Below are 23,838 nucleotides of genomic sequence, written 5' to 3'. Positions count from 1 at the left end.
AAGAGAAATTATAGTCCATCATTAATTTAAGACATGAAGGTCAAGAATTTTGACATTTCAATAACTTTTAATGTTTCTTCAAGTGCCGTCGCAAAAACCATCAAGTGCTTTGATGAAACTGTCTTTCATGAGGACCACTATAGGAAAGGAAGACTACAGGAAAGTAAGACCCAGAGTTTATTTTGCTGCAGAGGATAAGTTCATTAGAGTTACCAGCCTCAGAAATTGCAGCCCAAATAATTGATTCACAGAGCTCAAGTAATGGAGACATCTCAACATCAACTGTTCAGAGGAGACTGCGTGAATCAGGCCTTCGTGGTCATATTGCTGCAAAGAAACCACTAGTAAAGGACACCAATAAGAAGAAGAAACTTAATTGGGCCAAGAAACACGAGCAATAGACATTAGACCGGTGGAAATCTCTCCTTTGGTCTGATGAGTCCAAATTTGAGATTTGTGCTTCCAACTGCCGTGTCTTTGTGATCTCCGCATGTGTAGTTCTCACTTTGAAGCATGGAAGTGATGTGATAGTGTGGGAGTGCCTTGCTGGTGACACTGTCAGTGATTTATTTAGAATTCAAGGCACACTGAACCAGCATGGCTACCATTGCATTCTGCAGCGATACGCCATCCTATCTGGTTTGGGCTTAGTGGGACTATCATTTGCTTTTCAACAGGACAATGACCCAACACATCTCCATGCTTTTAAGGGCTATTTGACCAAGAAGGAGAGTGATGTAGTTCTGGATAAGATGACCTGGCCTCCACAATCACCCAACTTCAACCCAATTGAGATGGTTTGTGATGAGTTGGACCGCAGAGTGAAGGAAAAGCAGCCAACCAGTGCTTAGCATATGTGGGAACTCCTTCAAGACTGTTGGAAAAGCATTCCAGGTGAAGCTGGTTGAGAGAATGCCAAGAGTGTGCAAAGCTGTCATCAAGGCAAAGGGTGACTGACTACTTTGAAGAATCTAAAATATATTTAGATTTGTTTAACACCTTTTGGTTACTACATGATTCCATATGTGTTGTTTCATAGTTTTGAAGTCCTCGCTATTATTCTACAATGTATAAAAGTCAAATTAAATAAACACCTTTGAATGAGTAGGTGTGTCCAAACTTTTGGCTGGTCCTGTATATAGGGAAGCAGCCTCTAAGGTGCAGGGTTACGTAACCGGGTGGAAGCCGGCTAGTGATGGCTATTTAACAGTCTGATTGCCTTGAGATAGAAGCTTTTTTTAGTCTCTCGGTCCCAGCTTTGATGCACCTGTACTGACCTTGCCTTCTGGATGATAGCGGGGTGAACAGGCAGTGGCTCAGGTGGTTGATATCCTTCATTTTATTTTTGCCTTCCTGTGACATCGGGTGCTGTATGTGTCCTGGAGGGCAGGTAGCTTCAAATCAAATCAAACTGTATTTGCCACATGCGCCAAATACAACAAGTGTAGACTTTGACGCGTCATAGTTTGCAGCATCCGCGCCATAGTTTGCCACTGGTGATGCGTTGTGCAGACCTCACTACCCTCTGGAGAGCCCTGCGGTTGCGGACGGTGCAGTTGCCGTACCAGATTCAGCCCAACAGGATGCTCTCAATGGTGCATCTGTAGAAGTTTCTGAGGGTTTTAGGGGCCTAGCCAAATGTCTTCAGCCTCCTGAGGTTGAAGAGGCGCTGTTGTGCCTTCTTCACCACGCTGTCTGTGTGGGTGGACCATTTCAGATCGTCAGTGATGTGTACGGCGAGGAACTTGAAACTTTCCACCTTCTCCACTGCGGTCCTGAATCCCAGAGCATATCTCAGTCTATACGAGCAAAACAGTCTTGTAGCCTCACGTCTGCTTCATCGGACCTCTTCTATTTTGAGCCCGTAACTGGTTCTTCCTGTTTGAGCTTTTGTTTGTAAACAGGAAGCAGGAGGATATAGTCGCGGTCTGATTTGCCGAAGGGAGAGTGGGCTTTGTATGTGTTTCTTTGGGTAGAATAAGGCACACTGAACCAGCATGGCTACCAGTGGTATAGTGTTTTAGCGCCCCTAGTGGCACAGGAGACGTGTTTGTAGAAGTGAGTGAGGAATCTATATTCCTTAAAGAAATGAGATAAATTCTTCTCTCTTCAATTCCACCTTCATTTTGAAAACATGTTCAGAGCTGCTTTGCACATAAATTTCAATATACATTTTCAATAAACAAAATGTTGGCTTCATCCCATCACAAAAAAAAATGTAGTGCATGAGGAAGGATAAGAGTATTTTGCGCTATGTCTGGTGTGAATTAGAATGAATATCCTGGAAGCTACTATACATTAGGTGCTATATTGAGAGCTAACATATTAGCTGTTAGTTGTTTCTTCTCGGAGTTGCTTTCTATGGTGTATCTGCCAACTCTGTTGGCCACCGTACCCTGCCATGAGCATAACCGTGTGCTCCAGCTTAACTCTTCTAAACAAATATGTTGTGTGTGTTACATGGTGCTCTGCAGCAGTAGGAGTGTGATTGTAATCATGCAGGCTGGGGAGATTGTATTTATGCTGTGTTTATTGTTCCCTATCAGAGGCCAATATGCTAGCAGCAGATGCTGGCCCCCTGACTGAGCTAGATGCTACAGCAGTTAAACTCTGGTCGCTGTGTGTGTGTGTGTGTGTGTGTGTGTGTGTGTGTGTGTGTGTGTGTGTGTGTGTGTGTGTGTGTGTGTGTGTGTGTGTGTGTGTGTGTGTGTGTGTGTGTGTGTGTGTGTGTGTGTGTGTGTGTGTGTGTGTGTGTGTGTGTGTGTGTGTGTGTGTGTGTGTGTGTGTGTGTGTGTGTGTGTGTGTGTGTGTGTGTGTGTGTGTGTGTGTGTGTCGCTTACAGCAAAACTAAACTACTTTGGACAGAGTCATTTGCTCACTTAGATTTTATTTATCTACAGATTTGTGGGTGATAACACCCCATTGAGATAAATCAGCTAATATACAAGGGATTCCAGAGACAACAACAATAACACACACACAAACACACCAAGCAAACAGCAACAATGTGAGATGTAATATCTAATAATACTGTGAAATAATAATTGTCATCTGTGTGTATGTGTTACTGTGGGTGTTATGAGAAGTGATATTATTTTGAGAGAGAGGAGAGAGAGACAAAATGCCCTTTCGGCTGACTCATTATGCTAAATAAATCGGCTAATTTCAATCAGCCATGATATTATGTTGTTGTTCCATTTTAACTATCATTTGGCAAGATTTACTCACATTTAAAAGGTTATTATGTTCCTCATTATTATGAACAAACCAAGCATTGAAATAGATCAGGAGGCAGAATTAGCTTCAGCTCACAAAACTAAACTGCCTGCTGGAAATGCCACTGTGTCATGAAGTTGATATTACTATAGGAAACATCCACCAGTCAAGTTACTGATGGGGCTGAAATAAATGTAGGAGTTTTAAGCATTAAGCACATTAAAATGGAGACAGGAAGCAGGAAGGGACAAAAGAGAGAGGGAAGGGGTAGGGATGAGGGAGGCTCCAAGCTGGCCTGAGCTCTCCTTATCAGCCCTGTGGCAGTGGGTCTCTCAGCACTACTCCAGCCCTGCCTAACACAGCATATACCACAGCTGCAGCCCTGCATTCTACACACCAACCCCATACAGTCCAGCCATAAACCTCTGCTCAGCCCTGCAAGCCCCAGGACCAGACAGCACCACCTTCACTTGACCTCCAGTCAGCCTCCAGTCAGCCCAGGGCCTGAATCCTGTAGAGGAGCAGGAAGGAGATGGAGAGGGCTTCTCTCTCACAGAGAAGACCAGCAGGGTTTAGGATTAAGATTAAGCCTTTCTGTTGGCTTTGTTGATAACTGTAGTTATTATTATACATTATCTGGCCTTTCTGAGTTTGTTGTGTTGACTTATTTTTCCAAATGAATGTGAGGTCAGTTATAGAGAGACTCGTTAACCAAATGAATGTGAGGTCAGTTATAGACAGACTCGTTAACCAAATGAATGTGAGGTCAGTTATAGACAGACTCGTTAACCAAATGAATGTGAGGTCAGTTATAGACAGACTCGTTAACCAAATGAATGTGAGGTCAGTTATAGACAGACTCGTTAACCAAATGAATGTGAGGTCAGTTATAGACAGACTCGTTAACCAAATGAATGTAAAGTCAGTAAAGTGGTATGGTATTTGATTTCCTTTCTTCCATCATCATCTTCTCGTGACTGTAGAGCACCATTTACCCTCCATTCAAACTTTCCCATTGCGTTTGTTTAGGCCTACTCTCCTAACCACTAGAAACATGTTGAGTGGTGTACAGCATTTGTAGCCACTAATGTCTAGTTGATTAGGCCTACATGTTGCATTGATTGGACTATTTTGATTGATGTTGATTGGCTATTTAAGAATGTTAGGACAGGGACTCATGTCCTGTACCTATTGGACATCCTCATGCTGCCGTCATCTATCACCTCCCTTGGCCATGAGACACGGTACCCTGGTACAAACCCAAATAGAACATGTTCAACATCTATTTTGAAGGTTTTAATAATACCGGTATGTATGTAGATAAATCTTAGCCAACTCTTTACCGCGTTGAGTTAATGAGATATTAATTAGTGAGAGGCTGATATCACCTGTTGACTGCTGTAGTAAAGCCCTGGGCCAATATTTACACAGAACTAATGTAGTCAGCACACGGCTAATATGATTTAAATAAACACAGCTAACTAACCGCTCCTCCGTGGTAGACCTGCTGTCACTGAAGGATCCATGGATGACAGTAAAACCCTTAGCACTGTAACTGTGGTCTAAATAATTATGGTAGATGATATATATTTTATATTAATTTATAGATGATTGAGCATGGATGCTCCAGGCTTTTACTGGGAAAGCAAAGCCTTTCATGTGAAATGATGAAACATATTCATTATGCTTAAGCATATAATCAGAAGCTAGTGTCAGCCTTCCATCTCTAATGAGATTAAATGTTAGTAGTTGAACCCGTGAACTCTAACGATCTCTCCAATCGGCCCCTCCAGGTCCCTTTATGGTGGGCGTGCTGAAGAAGGACTGGGCATCTCAGAACAGCATTGCCCTGTCGTGGCTGGAGCCAGAACAGACCTCCCTCCTGGTGGTCGACTATGAGGTCAAGTACTACGAGAAGGAACATGAGGAGTTGAGCTACTCGTCGACGCGGACCAAAGCCCCCAGTGTGGTCATCACAGGGTTAAAGCCCTCCACCTGCTACGTCTTCAGCCTGAGAACACGCACCTCCTCTGGACACAGCGCCTACAGCCCCAAATGCGAGTATGAGACCACGGACGACAGTAAGTACCTCTTAACTCCCTCTGTGTCTGTTTCATGACACATAACACTTAACCCTTGACCCCAAACACTTAACCCTAGATGTAATCAATTAAAACAGCAATACATTAACTCGTCAATGTGCTGGTGATGTTGGTTGTATTTCTATTGACTTTTAGAGAGGCTTTAATTTCCTCCCTCACAGTGATCATGCTGAATTCTAACAGAGCCAGACCTGTGTTTGTTTTTCTGTCCTGATGACAATTCTTGTCAGGGTTCTCACTGTAATTTGACTGTACCAGGTCTTCTATATATTTTAGCAGATGTATTTTAGAAGAGGTGCTAGAACTCAAGCAGTAGAAATATGTACCGGTCAGCGCCGGCCCACTCTAACTGCTGATCTGGTCTCTTGACCTCTCCTCTTTTCTCCCTGTCCTCTCATCTATCCAGCTGAAGAGCTTTCTTTATCTAGTGGATCAGATAGTCCGGGCCTGACTTTGTTCTGGCCTTTTATCTAGGAGAAAATACCCTCCTCTCCCTCCCCTTTCCTGCACTCTCTTCCCTCTTTCACCTTTATCCCTCGCTTCCTGCTTCTACCTTGTCTCTCCCTACCTGCTCTGCCTCTCCTTCCATCTCTACCCATCCCTTACATCTTCCCTCTCCTCCCTATATACGGTCATTACAGCCCTTTAGATTCCCCATTTTCAGACACATACACACACACGCTCACCTCGGTCCCATTAGTGCAGCATTAATCAGGCCCGTCTGGTTACTTAAGGCTTCAGAGTGTGTGTTAAACAGTATGTGAATCGTTGGTTAGGAGAACGGTCCTGTAAAGTCATCTACCCCTCAGATCAGCTGTTCATCTCTTCACGTCTGACTGGCAATTACCTCTGTCTAGACCCATGCCCAGCTACACACACATACATTCTCACACACATACACACATGCTCCGACCCTCATACAACCACGCGTAGACACACACTTTCAATTATATTCCCTCCGAAAGTCACATACAAACACGCACACACACGCTCACAGCTCTCTCTCTCCCTCTCTCTCCCTCTCTCTCTCTCTCTCTCTCTCTCTCTCTCTCTCTCTCATATTTGGGTCTGCTTTGGGGGCCACACATCCTGATCTCCAATTCATATTCATTAAGTTTGAAATATTGTAGAAATAAGTTTGCTAATAGCCATCATCTTTCAATTATTATGTGGGATTCGTTAGTCCTGTAAAGAGACGGAGAGAAGGGAAAATCATGAATATCAAATGGGGCCAATTTAGGCAAATGATCAGAGACTAAATCACAATTTCTTGAATGATTAATATTAATTAAATGTCACCAAGCATGTAAATTATTCCTTCTAAAAGATGGTTGTTTTTCAGACAAAGAGTTCAACAATCTCTCCATATTGTATTCAAGTCAGTTAATACTAACAATTTTTATTATTACTAATAAAAGTGATTTTTGTTGGAACCGTTTCACGGAACAGAACCAAAATCCAAAAAATATATATATATTTTGAGGAACAGAACCGAGAACGAAAGTGATCTATACTGTTCCGGAACAGAACCGTTATTTTAAAAGCATGGGAACCAGTTAATAACGTTCTTTTACGTTCCAGAAAAAAACAAAGCACCTATGTAAAGCCCTCACTGTCACTCAGATACTTATTTCAGTGTCTGCCTGTCTGTGAGCTGAAAATATTTGCCAGTGTGTGTAGGATATCTGCCCCTCCCCTCCCTCCAAAGCGTGCATAGTCTACTGCAGCTACTGACATTATAGGCGTGATTCAGAAATTAGGGAGAGAGATTTTTAAGTAGAGAAGAATGGATTAACTTTTTCAAGCCATAAATTAAGGATACTATAGTTATCACGTTTCACATTCGATTCATTAACTACAAAAAGGTAAGACGAGTTTTTACTTTACTTCTGGTGCCGCTCTGCACACACAAGCTTGTTAACTAGCTGTGGTCTAACTCTCATTATGTGTAATGTAATGGAACTGAGAGTCATGGTCAAGGGCTAGCTCTGGTCCAACGTTAGTTAAGCCAAGTTTAAAGACATTCAAAGTTCCTTCATAGAAGCCACTCCAAGGTATAATTCTCTTGGCCTAATTCAGATAATGCATGTCATAACAACAAGATGCCCAGCGCTCTCCTCACCTGAAAGTTTTCAGCCACATCTCACACCTTGTCTGTCACCTTGTCTGTCACCTTGTCTGTCCAATGCATGTACATAGCTTTCCCGCTCCATAGCAAGCTGCTCTGTTAATTAGTAAAGTAATTTAATGTTGAGCGAAAAATAAAAAATAATTACCATCAGAAACCATATAAACCATAACTTTTTTTTGGTTCAAACCAGTTCAAAACTTTATTTTGCTCGTCAGAACAGTGAAACGACACTAATAAAATATTGGTTCTGTTCAGAATGAAACGATTGGGAAATAATTTTGGTTCCAACCCCTGCTCCCCAGTCTGCTTTTATTTTAAAAAAATAGAATAGTTGTGTAATTAAATTGTCTTGGGCCTCAAGGCACTGCATCGCAGTGCTAGCTGTGCAACCAGAGACTCTGGGTTCGAGCCCAGGCTCTGTCGTAACCAGCCACGACCGGGAGGTCCATGGGGCGACACACAATTGGCCTAGCGTCGTCCGGGTTAGGGAGGGTTTGGCCGGTAGGGATATCCTTGTCTCATTGCGCACTAGTGACTCCTGTGGCAGGCCGGGCGCAGTGCACGCTGACCAGGTCGCTAGGTGCACGGTGTTTCCTCTGACACATTGGTGTGGCTGGCTTCCGGGTTGGATGAGCGCTGTGTTAAGAAGCAGTGCGGCTTTGTTGGGTTGTATTTTGGGGGACGCATGGCTCTTGTCCTTCGTCTCTCCCGAGCCCGTATGGGAGTTGTAGCGATGAGACAAGATAGTAACTACTAATAATTGGATACTACGTAATTGGGGAGAAAAAGGGGGTACAATTATTATTATTTAAATAAAAATTGTCTTGCAAAAACATTTCTGACTTAATCATATGAATGTATATAGTCTTTGTGATGTCCCTCTCTACAAGGGATATGGCTGTATGTGTACACTTAAGCAATACTGCCGGACGCAAAGCTGAGTGCCTGAATTACAGCCCTTAGCCGTGGTATATATTTTGTTACACCTGTGCATTCAGCCAATCAGTATTCAGGGCTCCAACCACCCAATTTATCATTTCTAATATACCACAGATTTCAGCCAATTCGCATCCAGAACGCAAACTACCCAGTTTAGAATTGTAAATCACCAATCAATAATCAATCAATTAATTTGTCCCCTCCCTGTAGCGTCGGACATGGCTTCAGACCAGGGACAAGTGTTGGTGATCGTCACGGCAGCTGTGGGCGGCTTCACTCTCCTCATCATCCTCACCCTCTTCTTCCTCATCACCGGACGGTAAGATGAATATACATACACACTCAGACACACACACACTGATTTCCTGGGGACTTGGGAGATGTCCCAAGGGACTAATAGGTCATCAGACAACAGCCAGCACCACAGACAACAACCAGCACCACAGACAACAGCCAGCACCACAGACAACAACCAGCACCACAAACAACAGTCAGCACCACAGACAACAACCAGCACCACAAACAACAGTCAGCACCACAGACAGGACTGAATAAGAATTCAGCACCATGGACAGCACTAAATGTGGACAGCTCCCTCTTTACTGAGAGACCTACATACAGTAATACAACTGTATTGGGCATTGCGCACTGAAAAGTACAACAGTTATAAAAGTACTTAAAGAACAGTTAAAAGTAGGATGTTTCGGTGTGTGATGAAACCTTTGAGATGACCTTTCAATTTGTGTAGGTGTGAGCCTCTCTCTCTCTCTGTTCTATCTGTTCTGAACAGCTTTCTATGTATGTAGAGAGAACTGAGACACTGTGAACAGAGAAGTAGCTTCAAACAAGAACCAGTTAAAAGCAGAACTGTGCATGTTCCTGTCCCTCTATCCTCATGTATACAGTGCCTTCGGAAAATGTTCAGACTCCCTGACTTTTTCCACATTTTGTTACATTTCAGACTTATTCTCAAATTGATTCTTTTTTTTTTTTAAATCATCTACACACAACACCCCATAATGTCAAAGCGATAACAGTTTTTTAGACATTTTTGAAAAAGAAAAAAAAATACAAATATTATATAAGTATTCAGACCCTTTGCTATGAGACTCGAAATTGAGCTCATGTGCATCCTGTTTCCATTGATCACCCTTGAGATGTTTCTCCAACTTGATTGGAGTCCACCTGTGGTGAATTCAATTGATTGGACATGATTTGGAAAGGCATACACCTGTCTATATAAGGTCCCACAGTTGACAGTGCATGTCAGAGCAAAAACCAAGCCATGAGGTCGAAGGAATTGTTTGTAGAGCTCTGAGCCAGAATTCTATTGAGGCACAGATCTGGGGAAGGGTAACAAACAAATTCTGCAGCATTGAAGATCCGCCATTAAACTGAGCAATCGGGGGAGAAGGGCCTTGTTCAGGGAGATGACCAAAAACCCGATGGTCACTCTGACAGAGCTCGAGAGTTCCTCTGTGAAGATAGAAGAATCTTCCAGAAGTACAACCATCTTTGCAGCACTACACCAACCAGGCCTTTATGGTAAAGTAGCCGGAAGGGAAGGCACATAACAGCCCTCTTGGAGTTTGCCAAAAGGCACCTGAAGACTCTCAGACCATGAGAAACAAGATTGTCTGGTCTGATGAACCAAGATTGAACACTTTGGCCTGAATGCCAAGCGTCACGTCTAGAGGGAACCTGGCACCATCCCTATAGTGAAGCATGGTGGTGGCAGCATCATGCTGTGGGAGTGTTTTTCAGTGGCAGTGACTGGGAGACTAGTCAGGATTGAGACAAAGATGAATGGAGCAAAGTACAGAGAGATCCTTGTCTTGTCCTTATCTCAATACTTTGTTATATACCCTTTGTTGGCAATGACAGAGGTCAAACGTTTTCTGTAAGTCTTCACAAGGTTTTCATACACTGTTGCTGGTATTTTGGCCCATTCCTCCATGCAGATCTCCTCTAGAGCAGTGATGTTTTGTTGCTGGGCAATACAGACCTTCAACTCCCTCCAAATATTTTCTATGGTGTTGAGATCTGGAGACTGGCTAGGCCACTCCAGGACCTTGAAATGCTTCTTACGAAACCACTCCTTCGTTGCCCGGGCGGTGTGTTTGGGATCATTGTCATGCTGAAAGACCCAGCCACGTTTCATCTTCAATGCCCTTGCTGATGGAAGGAGGTTTTCACTCAAAATCTCACGATACATGGCCCCATTCATTCTTTCCTTTACACGGATCAGTCATCCTGGTCCCTTTGCAGAAAAACAGCCCCAAAGCATGATGTTTCCACCCCCATGCCTCACAGTAGGTATGGTGTTCTTTGGATGCAACTCAGCATTCTTTGTCCTCCAAACACGACGAGTTGAGTTTTTACCAAAAAGTTATATTTTGGTTTTATCTGACCATATGACATTCTCCCAATCTTCTTCTGGATCATCCAAATGCTCTCTAGCAAACTTCAGACGGGCCTGGACATGTACTGGCTTAAGCAGGGGACACGTCTGGCACTGCAGGATTTGAGTCCCTGGCGGCGTAGTGTGTTACTGATGGTAGGCTTTGTTACTTTGAGGAGGACTTTGGACCCAGCTCTCTGCAGGTCATTCACTAGGTCCCCCCGTGTGGTTCTGGGATTTTTGCTCACCGTTCTTGTATTCATTTTGACCCCACGGGGTGAGATCTTGCGATCTTGAGCCCCAGATCGAGGGAGATTATCAGTGGTCTTGTATGTCTTCCATTTCCTTATAATTTCTCCCACAGTTGATTTCTTCAAACCAAGCTGCTTACCTATTGCAGATTCAGTCTTCCCAGCCTGGTGCAGGTCTACAATTGTGTTTCTGGTGTCCTTTGACAGCTCTTTGGTCTTGGCCATAGTGGAGTTTGGAGTGTGACTGTTTGAGGTTGTGGACAGGTGTCTTTTATACTGATAACGAGTTCAAACAGGTGCCATTAATACAGGTAACGAGTGGAGGACAGAGGAGCCTCTTATAGAAGAAGTTACAGGTCTGTGAGAGCCATAAATATTTCTTGTTTGTCGGTGACCAAATACTTATTTTCCACCATAATTTGCAAATAAATTCATAAAAAATCCTACAATGTGATTTTCTGGATTTCTTTTCTTCTCATTTTGTCTGTCATAGTTGAAGTGTACCTTTGATGAAAATTACAGGCGTCTCTCATCTTTTTAAGTGGGAGAACTTGCACAATTGGTGTCTGACTAAATACTTTTTTGCCCCACTGCATGTAAATGTATGTAAATGTGATACCGTTTTTTTTAAATAAATTAGCAAACATTTCTAAAAACATGTTTTTGCTTTGTCATTATGTGGTATTGTGTGTAGATTGGTGAAGGGGGAAATTATTAAATAAATTTTTGCATAAGGCTGTAACCTAACAAAAATATATTAAATAGTTTTTTTTCCCTCATCAATTGAATGTGGTAAAAAGTGAAGGGGTCTGAATACTTTCCAAAGGCACTGTAGATCTGTGTATGTATATGTGACTATCTGGCCTGTGTAGGAGTGGGTTTATCTCTGTACTTTACAGCCTTCATACAGCCTACTCTAAACACACACTGCTGCTCTCCACTTCATCTTCAGGGTTATCTTTCAACACTCTCATCCCGCTCTCCTTTCTCGCCTCTCTCTCGTCTTTTTCCTCTCATCCTCTTATCCCTCTCTCCTCCGCTCATCATCTCCAGCACCACCCCAACATCAATATATGTGAAAATGTCACGTTTGTTGGTTTTGTAGTGAAAAATACGGAGGAAGATAAGAGTTTCCAATGACATCATTGGTGTGCATCCTGTGATTTTAACCAATTATGAGTTGGCATTGGCTACTAACTGAGTTGATTAGGATTTTTTACTACAAAACATTGGAACACGCCATTTTCACATACTCTATGTTGATGTGGTGCTGGAGAGGATGAATAAGAAGTTTCACTTTCAGCATGTAGTAATGGATATTTGGGGAGAGAGGATGTTGAATTACATTGACTTTTAGATTAAAGGCAGGATTTGATATCGAGAGGTGGGTAGGTGTGCTTGTGTGTTCCTGAATATCCTCGTAAAGCCTCAGAGCCGCAACACTATCCTTTACCCTGCTTTCTGAGGACACCTTTAAGAGCGGGCCTCTGTCTTTTTGTGTGTGTGTGTGTATTCAGCCTTTGTGTGTGTATTCAGCCTTTGTGTGTGTGTGTCTTTGAGTGTCTGTGTGTGCCTTCTTTTCAGCAGCAAGACATGAAAGCCAGTGAGTCAGTGATAGAGTGGTGCTGGACTGGTTTGATGAAGGACAGGATTGTAGCTTTAATCAACACACTGACCCCATCACTGGAGGGCTACTGGCATTACACAAATCCTCCTCTCCTGTTCTCTCATCTTGTCTGTTTTCGTCCTACTCTGCTCCTCTCCCTCTCTTCTCCTCCTCTTCTCCCTATAACCCTCTCCCTCTCTTCTCCTCCTCTTCTCCCTATAACCCTCTCCCTCTCTTCTCCTCCTCTTCTCCCTATAACCCTCTCCCTCTCTTCTCCACCTCTTCTCCCTATAACCCTCTCCCTCTCTTCTGCTCCTCTTCTCCCTATAACCCTCTCCCTCTCTTCTCCTCCTCTTCTCCCTATAACCCTCTCCCTCTCTTCTCCTCCTCTTCTCCCTATAACCCTCTCCCTCTCTTCTCCTCCTCTTCTCCCTATAACCCTCTCCCTCTCTTCTCCTCCTCTTCTCCCTATAACCCTCTCCCTCTCTTCTCCTCCTCTTCTCCCTATAACCCTCTCCCTCTCTTCTCCTCCTCTTCTCCCTATAACCCTCTCCCTCTCTTCTCCTCCTCTTCTCCCTATAACCCTCTCCCTATCTTCTCCTCCTCTTCTCCCTATAACCCTCTCCCTCTCTTCTCCTCCTCTTCTCCCTATAACCCTCTCCCTCTCTTCTCCTCCTCTTCTCCCTATAACCCTCTCCCTCTCTTCTCCTCCTCTTCTCCCTATAACCCTCTCCCTCTCTTCTCCTCCTCGTCTCCCTATAACCCTCTCCCTCTCTTCTCCTCCTCTTCTCCCTATAACCCTCTCCCTCTCTTCTCCTCCTCTTCTCCCTATAACCCTCTCCCTCTCTTCTCCTCCTCTTCTCCCTATAACACTCTCCCTCTCTTCTCCTCCTCTTCTCCCTATAACCCTCTCCCTCTCTTCTGCTCCTCTATCTTCGTTGCTATCTCTTCTCTGTCAGTGTCCAGGCCTCAGACCTCACACAGCAGGATCCCAACCTGGCAACCCACTGATATCCAGCGCTCTGATAGCCTCTCTGATCTGGCTAACTGGAAACCACAGTCACTCACAAACACACACACACATACACACACACACACACACACACTCCAACATGCAGGCTTGTGCACTCCCACACTGACCCCTCCCCGCTCAGTAATGAGTGTGCTGATTGCGTTGGCCTCTGACTCATTCCAATCAGAGTCATTTAAACCTTCTTAATGTCAGACTCATGGACAATGGAGAACTTTCACTCTTCAACTTAAATTGGCTAACCAAGCCCCTGACCCTCTCCTCCCCTCTCCTCCTCTCTCCTCCCCTCTACTCCCCTCTCTCCTCCTCTCTCCTCCCCTCTCCTCCCCTCTCCTCTCTCCTCCCCTCTCCTCCTCTCTCCTCCTCTCTCCTCTCCTCCCATCTCCTCCTCTCTCCTCCCCTCTCCTCCTCTCTCCTCCTCTCCTCCTCTCTCCTCCTCTCTCTGCTCCTCATCTAGGTGAAATCTGTCAGTTCCTGTCTGTCACTCTGCCAACACCAGCTGACAAGCTGTCTCTCACTGATACCACACACACACACACACACACACACACACACACACACACTCAAACACACCTCAGCCTCATTAGTGTGTGTGTGTGTGTGTGTGTGTGTGTGTGTGTGTGTGTGTGTGTGTGTGTGTGTGTGTGTGTGTGTGTGTGTGTGTGTGTGTGTGTGTATGTGTGTGTGTGTGTCTCTGTTTCTCTCCATGTATTTGTCTCACTATCTGTTTATCTCTTCTCTTTTATGGAGCTCTCAGACTGGTGCCAGCACTGACTTCCTCTTCTGTCTCTATCACTTTCTAGTTCTCCCCTACTCCACCTCTCCCAGTCGGCCGAGGGGCATGGTGGCCACAGCTACATCCTCTGTGTGTCTGTTAATAGTCACCTAATTATCTAATCACCACTATAGATAAACCTTACCTCTCCCTCCCTCCCCTTCTCTCCCTCCCCTTCTCTCTCTTTCTCTCTCTCTCCCTCCCCTTCACCCCTCCTCTCTCTCTCCTGTAGATCTGTAGACAAGATGTTAATTACGTCCTGTTCCTCCAGCATGATAAAGCTAATGAAGTTGACTGGCTGGTGTGTGAACCTGTGATCTTCTCCACGCTGTGTGTGTGTGTTTGTCTTGTGTGTGAGGAGAGGCTGTTTAAAAGAGAGTGGTGTTTGAGCTAAGAGGGGGCTATGAATAGCTCAGCCCATCTGGCAGAGTGTGAGTGTGTTAGGAGCGGTGATTAACCAATGCATACACACCCAAACACATTAAAACACACATGACTGCTCTGGCGAATCCAACGTATAAATAAAAATGTGTTGATCAAAGTTTCTCTGGTGAAAAAATTGTCACACCACTCTACAAGCCATCCCTGGCAAACACACACAGATAAAAGACCAAGTTTGGTTTAGTTCATCTCTCTATGGACAAGGTGAACTCCTTCAGTTTTAGCATGTGGTTTTTCATAACCTTGTTCCTTGTAACAGAATGATGTGTCATTGTGTCTCCCAGGTGTCAGTGGTACATCAAATCCAAGATGAGCTCAGAGGAGAAGAGGAGGACCAACTATCAGAGTGGACATGGTAGGACTTCTCTTTCTGTGTGTGTTTATTTTCTCCTTCTCTACTTGTCTTCTCTCCATCTCTCTCTTTCTGTCAAACACTCCGATTTCTAGTCACAGACTCACATCACTTCTCTAAATTGTATCAATTCGAGGTGTACAGACAAATTGAATTTGATTATTTCAGCCTTCTGTGAGTTTGTGTGTTGAAAGATGAAGATAAACTGTGGCGAGACTTAAAGCTTAAAATAGATTTTCCACGCAAACACTTTACGTTATTGAGCTTCTCTGTCCATTTCATGCTAAAGAGAACTACCCTGGAGAGAAACGTTGTGTGGACGATTTGCATACAATCAATTCTAACCATGTCTGCCATTTCCAAGCCTCTATTCGTTTAGATGTGAATGTGGATGAAGTGTGTCCCTAACCCCTGGCCGTAGCAGGCTTTGAGAGATTGGTAACACCCCTCTCTCCGTTTTACACTACAGACAGAGAGCAAGAGGGAGGGAGAGGGAGGGATGTCAGAAGGAGTGATACATAGGCACCTTTACACTACAGACAGAGAGCAAGAGGGAGGGAGAGGGAGGGATGTCAGAAGGAGTGATACATAGGCACCTTTACACTACAGACAGAGAGCAAGAGGGAGGGAGAGGGAGGGATGTCAGAAGGAGTGATACATAGGCACCTTTACACTACAGACAGAGAGCAAGAGGGAGGGAGAGGGAGGGATGTCAGAAGGAGTGATACATAGGCACCTTTACACTACAGACAGAGAGCAAGAGGGAGGGAGAGGGAGGGATGTCAGAAGGAGTGATACATAGGCACCTTTACACTACAGACAGAGAGCAAGAGGGAGGGAGAGGGAGGGATGTCAGTAGGAGTGATACATAGGCACCTTTACACTACAGACAGAGAGCAAGAGGGAGGGAGAGGGAGGGATGTCAGAAGGAGTGATACATAGGCACCTTTACACTACAGACAGAGAGCAAGAGGGAGGGAGAGGGAGGGATGTCAGAAGGAGTGATACATAGGCACCTTTACACTACAGACAGAGAGCAAGAGGGAGGGAGAGGGAGGGATGTCAGAAGGAGTGATACATAGGCACCTTTACACTACAGACAGAGAGCAAGAGGGAGGGAGAGGGAGGGATGTCAGAAGGAGTGATACATAGGCACCTTTACACTACAGACAGAGAGCAAGAGGGAGGGAGAGGGAGGGATGTCAGAAGGAGTGATACATAGGCACCTTTACACTACAGACAGAGAGCAAGAGGGAGGGAGAGGGAGGGATGTCAGAAGGAGTGATACATAGGCACCTTTACACTACAGACAGAGAGCAAGAGGGAGGGAGAGGGAGGGATGTCAGAAGGAGTGATACATAGGCACCTTTACACTACAGACAGAGAGCAAGAGGGAGGGAGAGGGAGGGATGTCAGAAGGAGTGATACATAGGCACCTTTACACTACAGACAGAGAGCAAGAGGGAGGGAGAGGGAGGGATGTCAGAAGGAGTGATACATAGGCACCTTTACACTACAGACAGAGAGCAAGAGGGAGGGAGAGGGAGGGATGTCAGAAGGAGTGATACATAGGCACCTTTACACTACAGACAGAGAGCAAGAGGGAGGGAGAGGGAGGGATGTCAGAAGGAGTGATACATAGGCACCTTTACACTACAGACAGAGAGCAAGAGGGAGGGAGAGGGAGGGATGTCAGAAGGAGTGATACATAGGCACCTTTACACTACAGACAGAGAGCAAGAGGGAGGGAGAGGGAGGGATGTCAGAAGGAGTGATACATAGGCACCTTTACACTACAGACAGAGAGCAAGAGGGAGGGAGAGGGAGGGATGTCAGAAGGAGTGATACATAGGCACCTTTACACTACAGACAGAGAGCAAGAGGGAGGGAGAGGGAGGGATGTCAGAAGGAGTGATACATAGGCACCTTTACACTACAGACAGAGAGCAAGAGGGAGGGAGAGGGAGGGATGTCAGAAGGAGTGATACATAGGCACCTTTACACTACAGACAGAGAGCAAGAGGGAGGGAGAGGGAGGGATGTCAGAAGGAGTGATACATAGGCACCTTTACACTACAGACAGAGAGCAAGAGGGAGGGAGAGGGAGGGATGTCAGAAGGAGTGATACATAGGCACCTTTACACTACAGACAGAGAGCAAGAGGGAGGGAGAGGGAGGGATGTCAGAAGGAGTGATACATAGGCACCTTTACACTACAGACAGAGAGCAAGAGGGAGGGAGAGGGAGGGATGTCAGAAGGAGTGATACATAGGCACCTTTACACTACAGACAGAGAGCAAGAGGGAGGGAGAGGGAGGGATGTCAGAAGGAGTGATACATAGGCACCTTTACACTACAGACAGAGAGCAAGAGGGAGGGAGAGGGAGGGATGTCAGAAGGAGTGATACATAGGCACCTTTACACTACAGACAGAGAGCAAGAGGGAGGGAGAGGGAGGGATGTCAGAAGGAGTGATACATAGGCACCTTTAAACACATCCACAGAACAAAACGCTCTGAAACACCTCCACCTATCCCTCTCTGTCATTCCCTCTCTTTCTCTCTCTTTCTCTCTCTCTCCCTCCTCTCCTGCATACCTCTTTCCTCTTCAAAATCCATTTGAAGTCCTCTATGTGTCCTGCCTTTTGGCTGAATCTAGTTACAGCTCTTTCTCTCTCCATCTCCACTGTTTTATCCCTGTGATGAGAGGGGGGGGGTAGAGAGGGAAAGGGTAAGAAGAGGTAAGGCGGGGTGATGCATGAAGAGAAAGGTGCAGATAGACAAAAAGGGAAATGACTCGGAAGGAGAAGGAGATAGAGAGGGGAGGGTGAAAGGGATGGGGGGGGGGGGGGGGGGGGGGGGGGGGTTGAGGCCAGTGGTAGAGGAACAGACAGACAGCAGGATGAGCTCTGAGATTGAAAACACACCCAGGAGAGTCAGGCTGGCAGGGCCTCTTACTGCCTAGTGAGTATATCTGCCTCCTCTCTCTCTCCCTCTCTCTCTGTTAACAGCTTGCCTTGACTCCATCCAGACTGTCTATGTGTCTCGGAGCTATGCTTGCCCTGCTCATCAGTGGAGGACAGAGGACACCTTCTCCTCTTCACTTTCCTCCTACTTCTCTATTTTGTTCTCTTTCTTCCTCCTTCTCTTTCTCTCCAGTGATATATTGATGTATCTTTCCAACCTTCAGAGTTTAGTTTCGTCCAGAAGTGGCTGTTTTCGAGGTTGATTGTGTCTTCGGGTTACTGCTGGAGCCCTGTTTGGCATGACCATGGATTGTTCTGTTTGGAAAGAGAGGGAGACTGATATCTCACAGCTAGAGGTTAGCAAAGACAAGAAAGGCAGAAGGAGGCAGGTAGCAAAGAAACCAAAGTCAGAAGCCAGTCTCTCTTCTCTTGACCTTTGTCCCTGGAATTCATTATCTTCTTCTCTTCTCCTCTTTTTGCTTCTCTTGTTTTGTCTGTCTTTTCTTGTCCTCTCTCAGCTCTCCCGTTCCCGGGAGTAAAGGCCTATGTAGATCCAGACACCTATGAGGATCCTACCCAGGCTGTCCATGAGTTTGCCAAAGAGATTGACCCGACCCGGATCCGTATAGAAAGAGTTATTGGAGCAGGTTGGCGCACTATCCTCAATTATCAATTCAATTCAAAAGGCTTCATTGGCATGGAAAGAACAAGCAATGTATGGTAACAATATATATACAGTAGTGTTTATTATCTACCATTACAGAAGCTCCTTTAGACAGTGTTCTCTATATATACCCTACTGGGTGTGAATGGGTCTGGCATTTGGGTGTGATATTAACACAGTGTAATATGCCATATGAAGCAATCTGTTTTCATTTTACAGAAAGGAAGTTAATCATATCTCTCCTATACAGTAGAAAGCTTATGCTCTCTCTCCCAGCACCTGATTTAAGTGTCATTTCTCTCTGCTCAGTATAACAATCTAAAAGCCTAACACACACACACACACCCTCACAGGGGGGAAATTAAAAGTGTTAGAGTTTTAGAGAACTGAGGAGAGACAATGAATAGATTGCAGGGTTGTTCTAGAGAGTTTAATCATTCAGAGAGTTAAATGTGTTGTGGAGTTGTCTCTGCACTGCAACAGTGCCCACCAGTGGTTTCATATTGGTACTGTGTGTGTGTGTGTGCTCGCGCGTTCCAGGTGAGTTCGGGGAGGTGTGTAGCGGTCGTCTGCGGATACCGGGGAAGAGGGAGATTGCCGTGGCGATAAAGACACTGAAGGGCGGCTACGTGGAGCGCCAGAGGCGGGACTTCCTCCGAGAGGCCAGCATCATGGGACAGTTTGACCACCCAAACATCATCAGGCTGGAGGGCGTGGTCACCAAAAGTAAGGAGGATCATGGGAATTGCATGGACAGATAGACAGATGGAAGTGTGTCTTTATGTGGGATAGCTGCCTCTGACACAGGGACTGAGTCATTACAACCAGCCATTCCCCATGGCTGCATATGGCTTAATATCCCACACACACTACAGCACAATGCCTAGCAGCCATTCCACACTAGTCTACTGTTCTGTAGCGACTCCACACACACTACAGCACAATGCGTAGCAGCCATTCCTCACTAGTCTACTGTTCTGTAGCTACTCCACACACACTACAGCACAATGCATAGCAGCCATTCCTCACTAGTCTACTGTTCTGTAGCGACTCCACACACACTACAGCACAATGCATAGCAGCCATTCCACACTAGTCTACTGTTCTGTAGCGACTCCACACACACTACAGCACAATGCATAGCAGCCATTCCTCACTAGTCTACTGTTCTGTAGCGACTCCACACACACTACAGCACAATGCGTAGCAGCCATTCCACACTAGTCTACTGTTCTGTAGCGACTCCACACACACTACAGCACAATGCATAGCAGCCATTCCACACTAGTCTACTGTTCTGTAGCGACTCCACACACACTACAGCACAATGCGTAGCAGTCATTCCACACTAGTCTACTGTTCTGTACCGACTCCACACACACTACAGCACAAGGCGTAGCAGCCATTCCACACTAGTCTACTGTTCTGTAGCGACTCCACACACTCTGTCACTTTCTCCATCGTTTTCTCCCTATTATATCTCTGTCTTTACTCTCAGACACTCTTCTCTCCCTTTCTGTCTCTTTTTCTCCCTCTGTCTCTCTCCATCTGTTGTTTTCTCCTCAACCTCTTCAGAGACTCATTAAAAGAGAGAGGTATCAGGGTGTGACTGTATCTTACCTGAACAGAAACACCAGGTAAAGCTCCACACTCATCACCACTTGACACTTTCATTCTTTTCTATGGATGGGCTTCTGTAGAGGAAGAGAGAGAGAAGAGAGAGAGGTGTTTACGTAGAGAAGGCAGCAGGCCTGGTCCACACTGATTCTTAGCTACTGACCTGATAGAGAGAGAAGTATAATTTGGTCAACACCATGGACATACAGCCCCTGAAGTCTCCCCCACAGAGCTCCATTCAGGTCCTGGCTGGCTAACTGAGTCACCGGAGTCAAATAGCAGGCCAGGGATATCAGCGCCAAGGTTATTTCACTTCACTGAAATGGCTATTTGTTAACTGAAACTAAGTCCTCCAGAAAGTGTGATGCAATTGAAATAGCACATTTGACAGGAAACTGAGTAACCATGACAATGAGGCCTAGTTCTAATTCAACCGTGGCGGGGTCACGCTTTTTAACCTCCCATCCCGTTTCATTTCTCATCTCAGATTTGATATTCCGATATTACAGCCTCACAGCGGGCCTGTCGTTACTGCCAGTCTGTTGGGCCAATTACCCAGATTAACAGGATACTGGAAGGAATAAACAGAATGTCTCTTTAGCGTGTCTAAACGAGCGATTGGCAGAACCAGTCAGCTGTCTGTGTGGATCAGGGGCTGTGAAATGTCTGATGAGTTTGAACAGTGGGGTTTCCTATAGTGTTCACTCTCATTCATTACCATGGAGCCATGACACTCACTCTGTGTCCTTGATGGGCTACACACAAATCAATGGGCTCTGAAAAACGTTGTTTTATTATAAATGTGTCGTTTTATGGATTTGGCCGTATGATTTCTAATGGAATACATCTGTCTGCTGTCTTTAATCCATTATTAAACTATATTAAATTGCCCATAGCTCTCTTTCTCTCTCTCTCTCTCTCTCTCTCTCTCTCTCTCTCTCTCTCTCTCTCTCTCTCTCTCTCTCAACAGTGTTGTGTGTAATCCTGTAATTAGTGCAGTCTGCAGCACACTCACCCACTGGGGGACCACAGAGAGGAGATGGGTGAACCCATGGGAGGCAGGGGGAGACCTCTGTCTTCAACCCCTGTTCTACTTCTCTCTTATGTCCTTACTCCTCAAGCCCAGCTCCCCCTCTCTCTCTCTCTGCCCTTACCTTCTATTCCCTTGACCTCCCACATGTCTCCCTCTCCTCCCCTCCGGTGTGACTAAAGAGTGATAACAGTGGCCAGTAATTAGATCAGGCTGTTAATCAAACAGGATGTTAATTAATCCAGTGGTGGATTACTGTCCACTCTCCCCAGGCCTATAGACCCTCACAGTGAACCAGCATGCTAAGGCTAATCTCTCCCCAAGCCCATAGACTCTGACCAGGAACAGCATGCTAATGCTAAAGGGAAACGCTAATCTCACCCCAGGCCCATAGACTCTGACCGGGAACAGCATGCTAATACTAAAGGCTAACGCTAATCTCTCCCCAGGCCCATAGACTCTGACCAGGAACAGCATGCTAATGCTAAAGGCTAACACTAATCTCTCCCCAGGCCCATAGACTCTGACTGTGAAACACCGTGCTAATGCAAATGGGGCCAGCAGGTAGCCTAGAGGCTAGAGAGAGTACCAACCCTTGCATTTAAACCCCAATCTGCTCCAATGGTGCTGTACCATGGATTACTTCCTCTCAACGTTTGAGTGGCTGTGGGGGTTGGGACAAATTTCCATATAACACAAAAATTGAGAATAAAGTATCTATTCTATCCTGTGGTTAATCTCTTATTAACCACTGTATGGAGAGAGTGACTCCACTCTGAGTCCTTCAGCAAACAGGGGTTAATGAAACACAGGGAAACTCCTCCTTACACTCTTCTATTGACACAATGGTGATCTACCCAGTATGCAGAAGATAACTTCTGCTTGGGATTATAGTAGTATTACTGTAGAGCAAGGTTCTCCAACTCCAGTCCTGGAGACCTACTGGGTGTGCAGGCTTGTTAGCCATATCTCTTACATATTCCAGCAAACATGTCCACATTGGCATGATGTGTCCCCAATGGGAGCAAACATATTGGCCCCACTTAGGCTTTTTTCCCTTTGCTCTTTTTTGCCTTTGCTCTTCGGCTCCACATTGATCCCCAAGGTATTGGCCCAGTGCGGGCAGCCCATATCTGGTGAGGGCAGCCCATATCTGGTGAGGGCAGCCCATATCTGGTGAGGGCAGCCCATATCTGGTGCGGGCAGCCCATATCTGGTGAGGGCAGCCCATATCTGGTGAGGGCAGCCCATATCTGGTGAGGGCAGCCCATATCTGGTGAGGGCAGCCCATATCTGGTGAGGGCAGCTCATATCTGGTGAGGGCAGCCCATATCTGGTGAGGGCAGCCCATATCTGGTGAGGGCAGCCCATATCTGGTGAGGGCAGCCCATATCTGGTGAGGGCAGCTCATATCTGGTGAGGGCAGCCCATATGTGGTGAGGGCAGCTCATATCTGGTGAGGGCAGCCCATATCTGGTGAGGGCAGCTCATATCTGGTGAGGGCAGCTCATATCTGGTGAGGGCAGCTCATATCTGGTGAGGGCAGCCCATATCTGGTGAGGGCAGCCAATATCTGGTGAGGGCAGCCCATATCTGGTGAGGGCAGCCCATATCTGGTGAGGGCAGCCCATATCTGGTGAGGGCAGCCCTCACTTTGCCTGAAATAAGCCCATCTTTTCCCAAAAAACATGCCCACATTGTCACGATGTGGGCCTAATGCTGATTACAATATTGGATCTATGTAGGTAGGCTGCCCACATTGGACCAATGAACCTTTGCTCATCAGCTTTACATTGGCCCCAAAGCAGGTGGCCCGTCTCTCACCTGAGACAGGCCCACCCTGTTGGTTTGCCATCCAGGTATGTCATTTCAGAAAAACAATTTTTATTATTTTTTATTTCACCTTTATTTAACCAGGTAGGCTAGTTGAGAACAAGTTCTCATTTGCAACTGCGACCTGGCCAAGATAAAGCATAGCAGTGTGAACAGACAACACAGAGTTACACATGGAGTAAACAATTAACAAGTCAATAACACAGTAGGAAAAAAAAGAGAGTCTATATACATTGTGTGCAAAAGGCATGAGGAGGTAGGCGAATAATTACAATTTTGCAGATTAACACTGGAGTGATAAATGATCAGATGGTCATGTACAGGTAGAGATATTGGTGTGCAAAAGAGCAGAAAAATAAATAAAAACATTATGGGGATGAGGTAGGTCAAATTGGGTGGGCTATTTACCGATAGACTATGTACAGCTGCAGTGATCGGTTAGCTGCTCAGATAGCAGATGTTTGAAATTGGTGAGGGAGATAAAA

At 45.5% G+C, this 23,838-nt stretch overlaps 1 protein-coding gene across 1 annotated transcript in view; it reads left to right on the top strand.

The window, feature by feature from the left end:
- Positions 1-23,838, top strand: part of LOC109904675 (ephrin type-A receptor 6-like) — a 247,547-nt gene that overhangs the window by 212,930 nt on the left and 10,779 nt on the right. Inside the window, exons 8-12 of the mRNA XM_031798682.1 lie at positions 5,010-5,297; positions 8,599-8,707; positions 15,177-15,247; positions 18,728-18,856; positions 19,414-19,599. Of these exons, the coding sequence (XP_031654542.1) occupies positions 5,010-5,297; positions 8,599-8,707; positions 15,177-15,247; positions 18,728-18,856; positions 19,414-19,599 (783 nt within the window). The remainder of the gene's footprint in view (positions 1-5,009; positions 5,298-8,598; positions 8,708-15,176; positions 15,248-18,727; positions 18,857-19,413; positions 19,600-23,838) is intronic.

This window comes from Oncorhynchus kisutch, linkage group LG2 (assembly GCF_002021735.2).
Source record: "Oncorhynchus kisutch isolate 150728-3 linkage group LG2, Okis_V2, whole genome shotgun sequence".
Classification (NCBI taxonomy): domain Eukaryota; kingdom Metazoa; phylum Chordata; class Actinopteri; order Salmoniformes; family Salmonidae; genus Oncorhynchus; species Oncorhynchus kisutch.
This window is presented reverse-complemented; position numbering and strand designations above follow the sequence as displayed.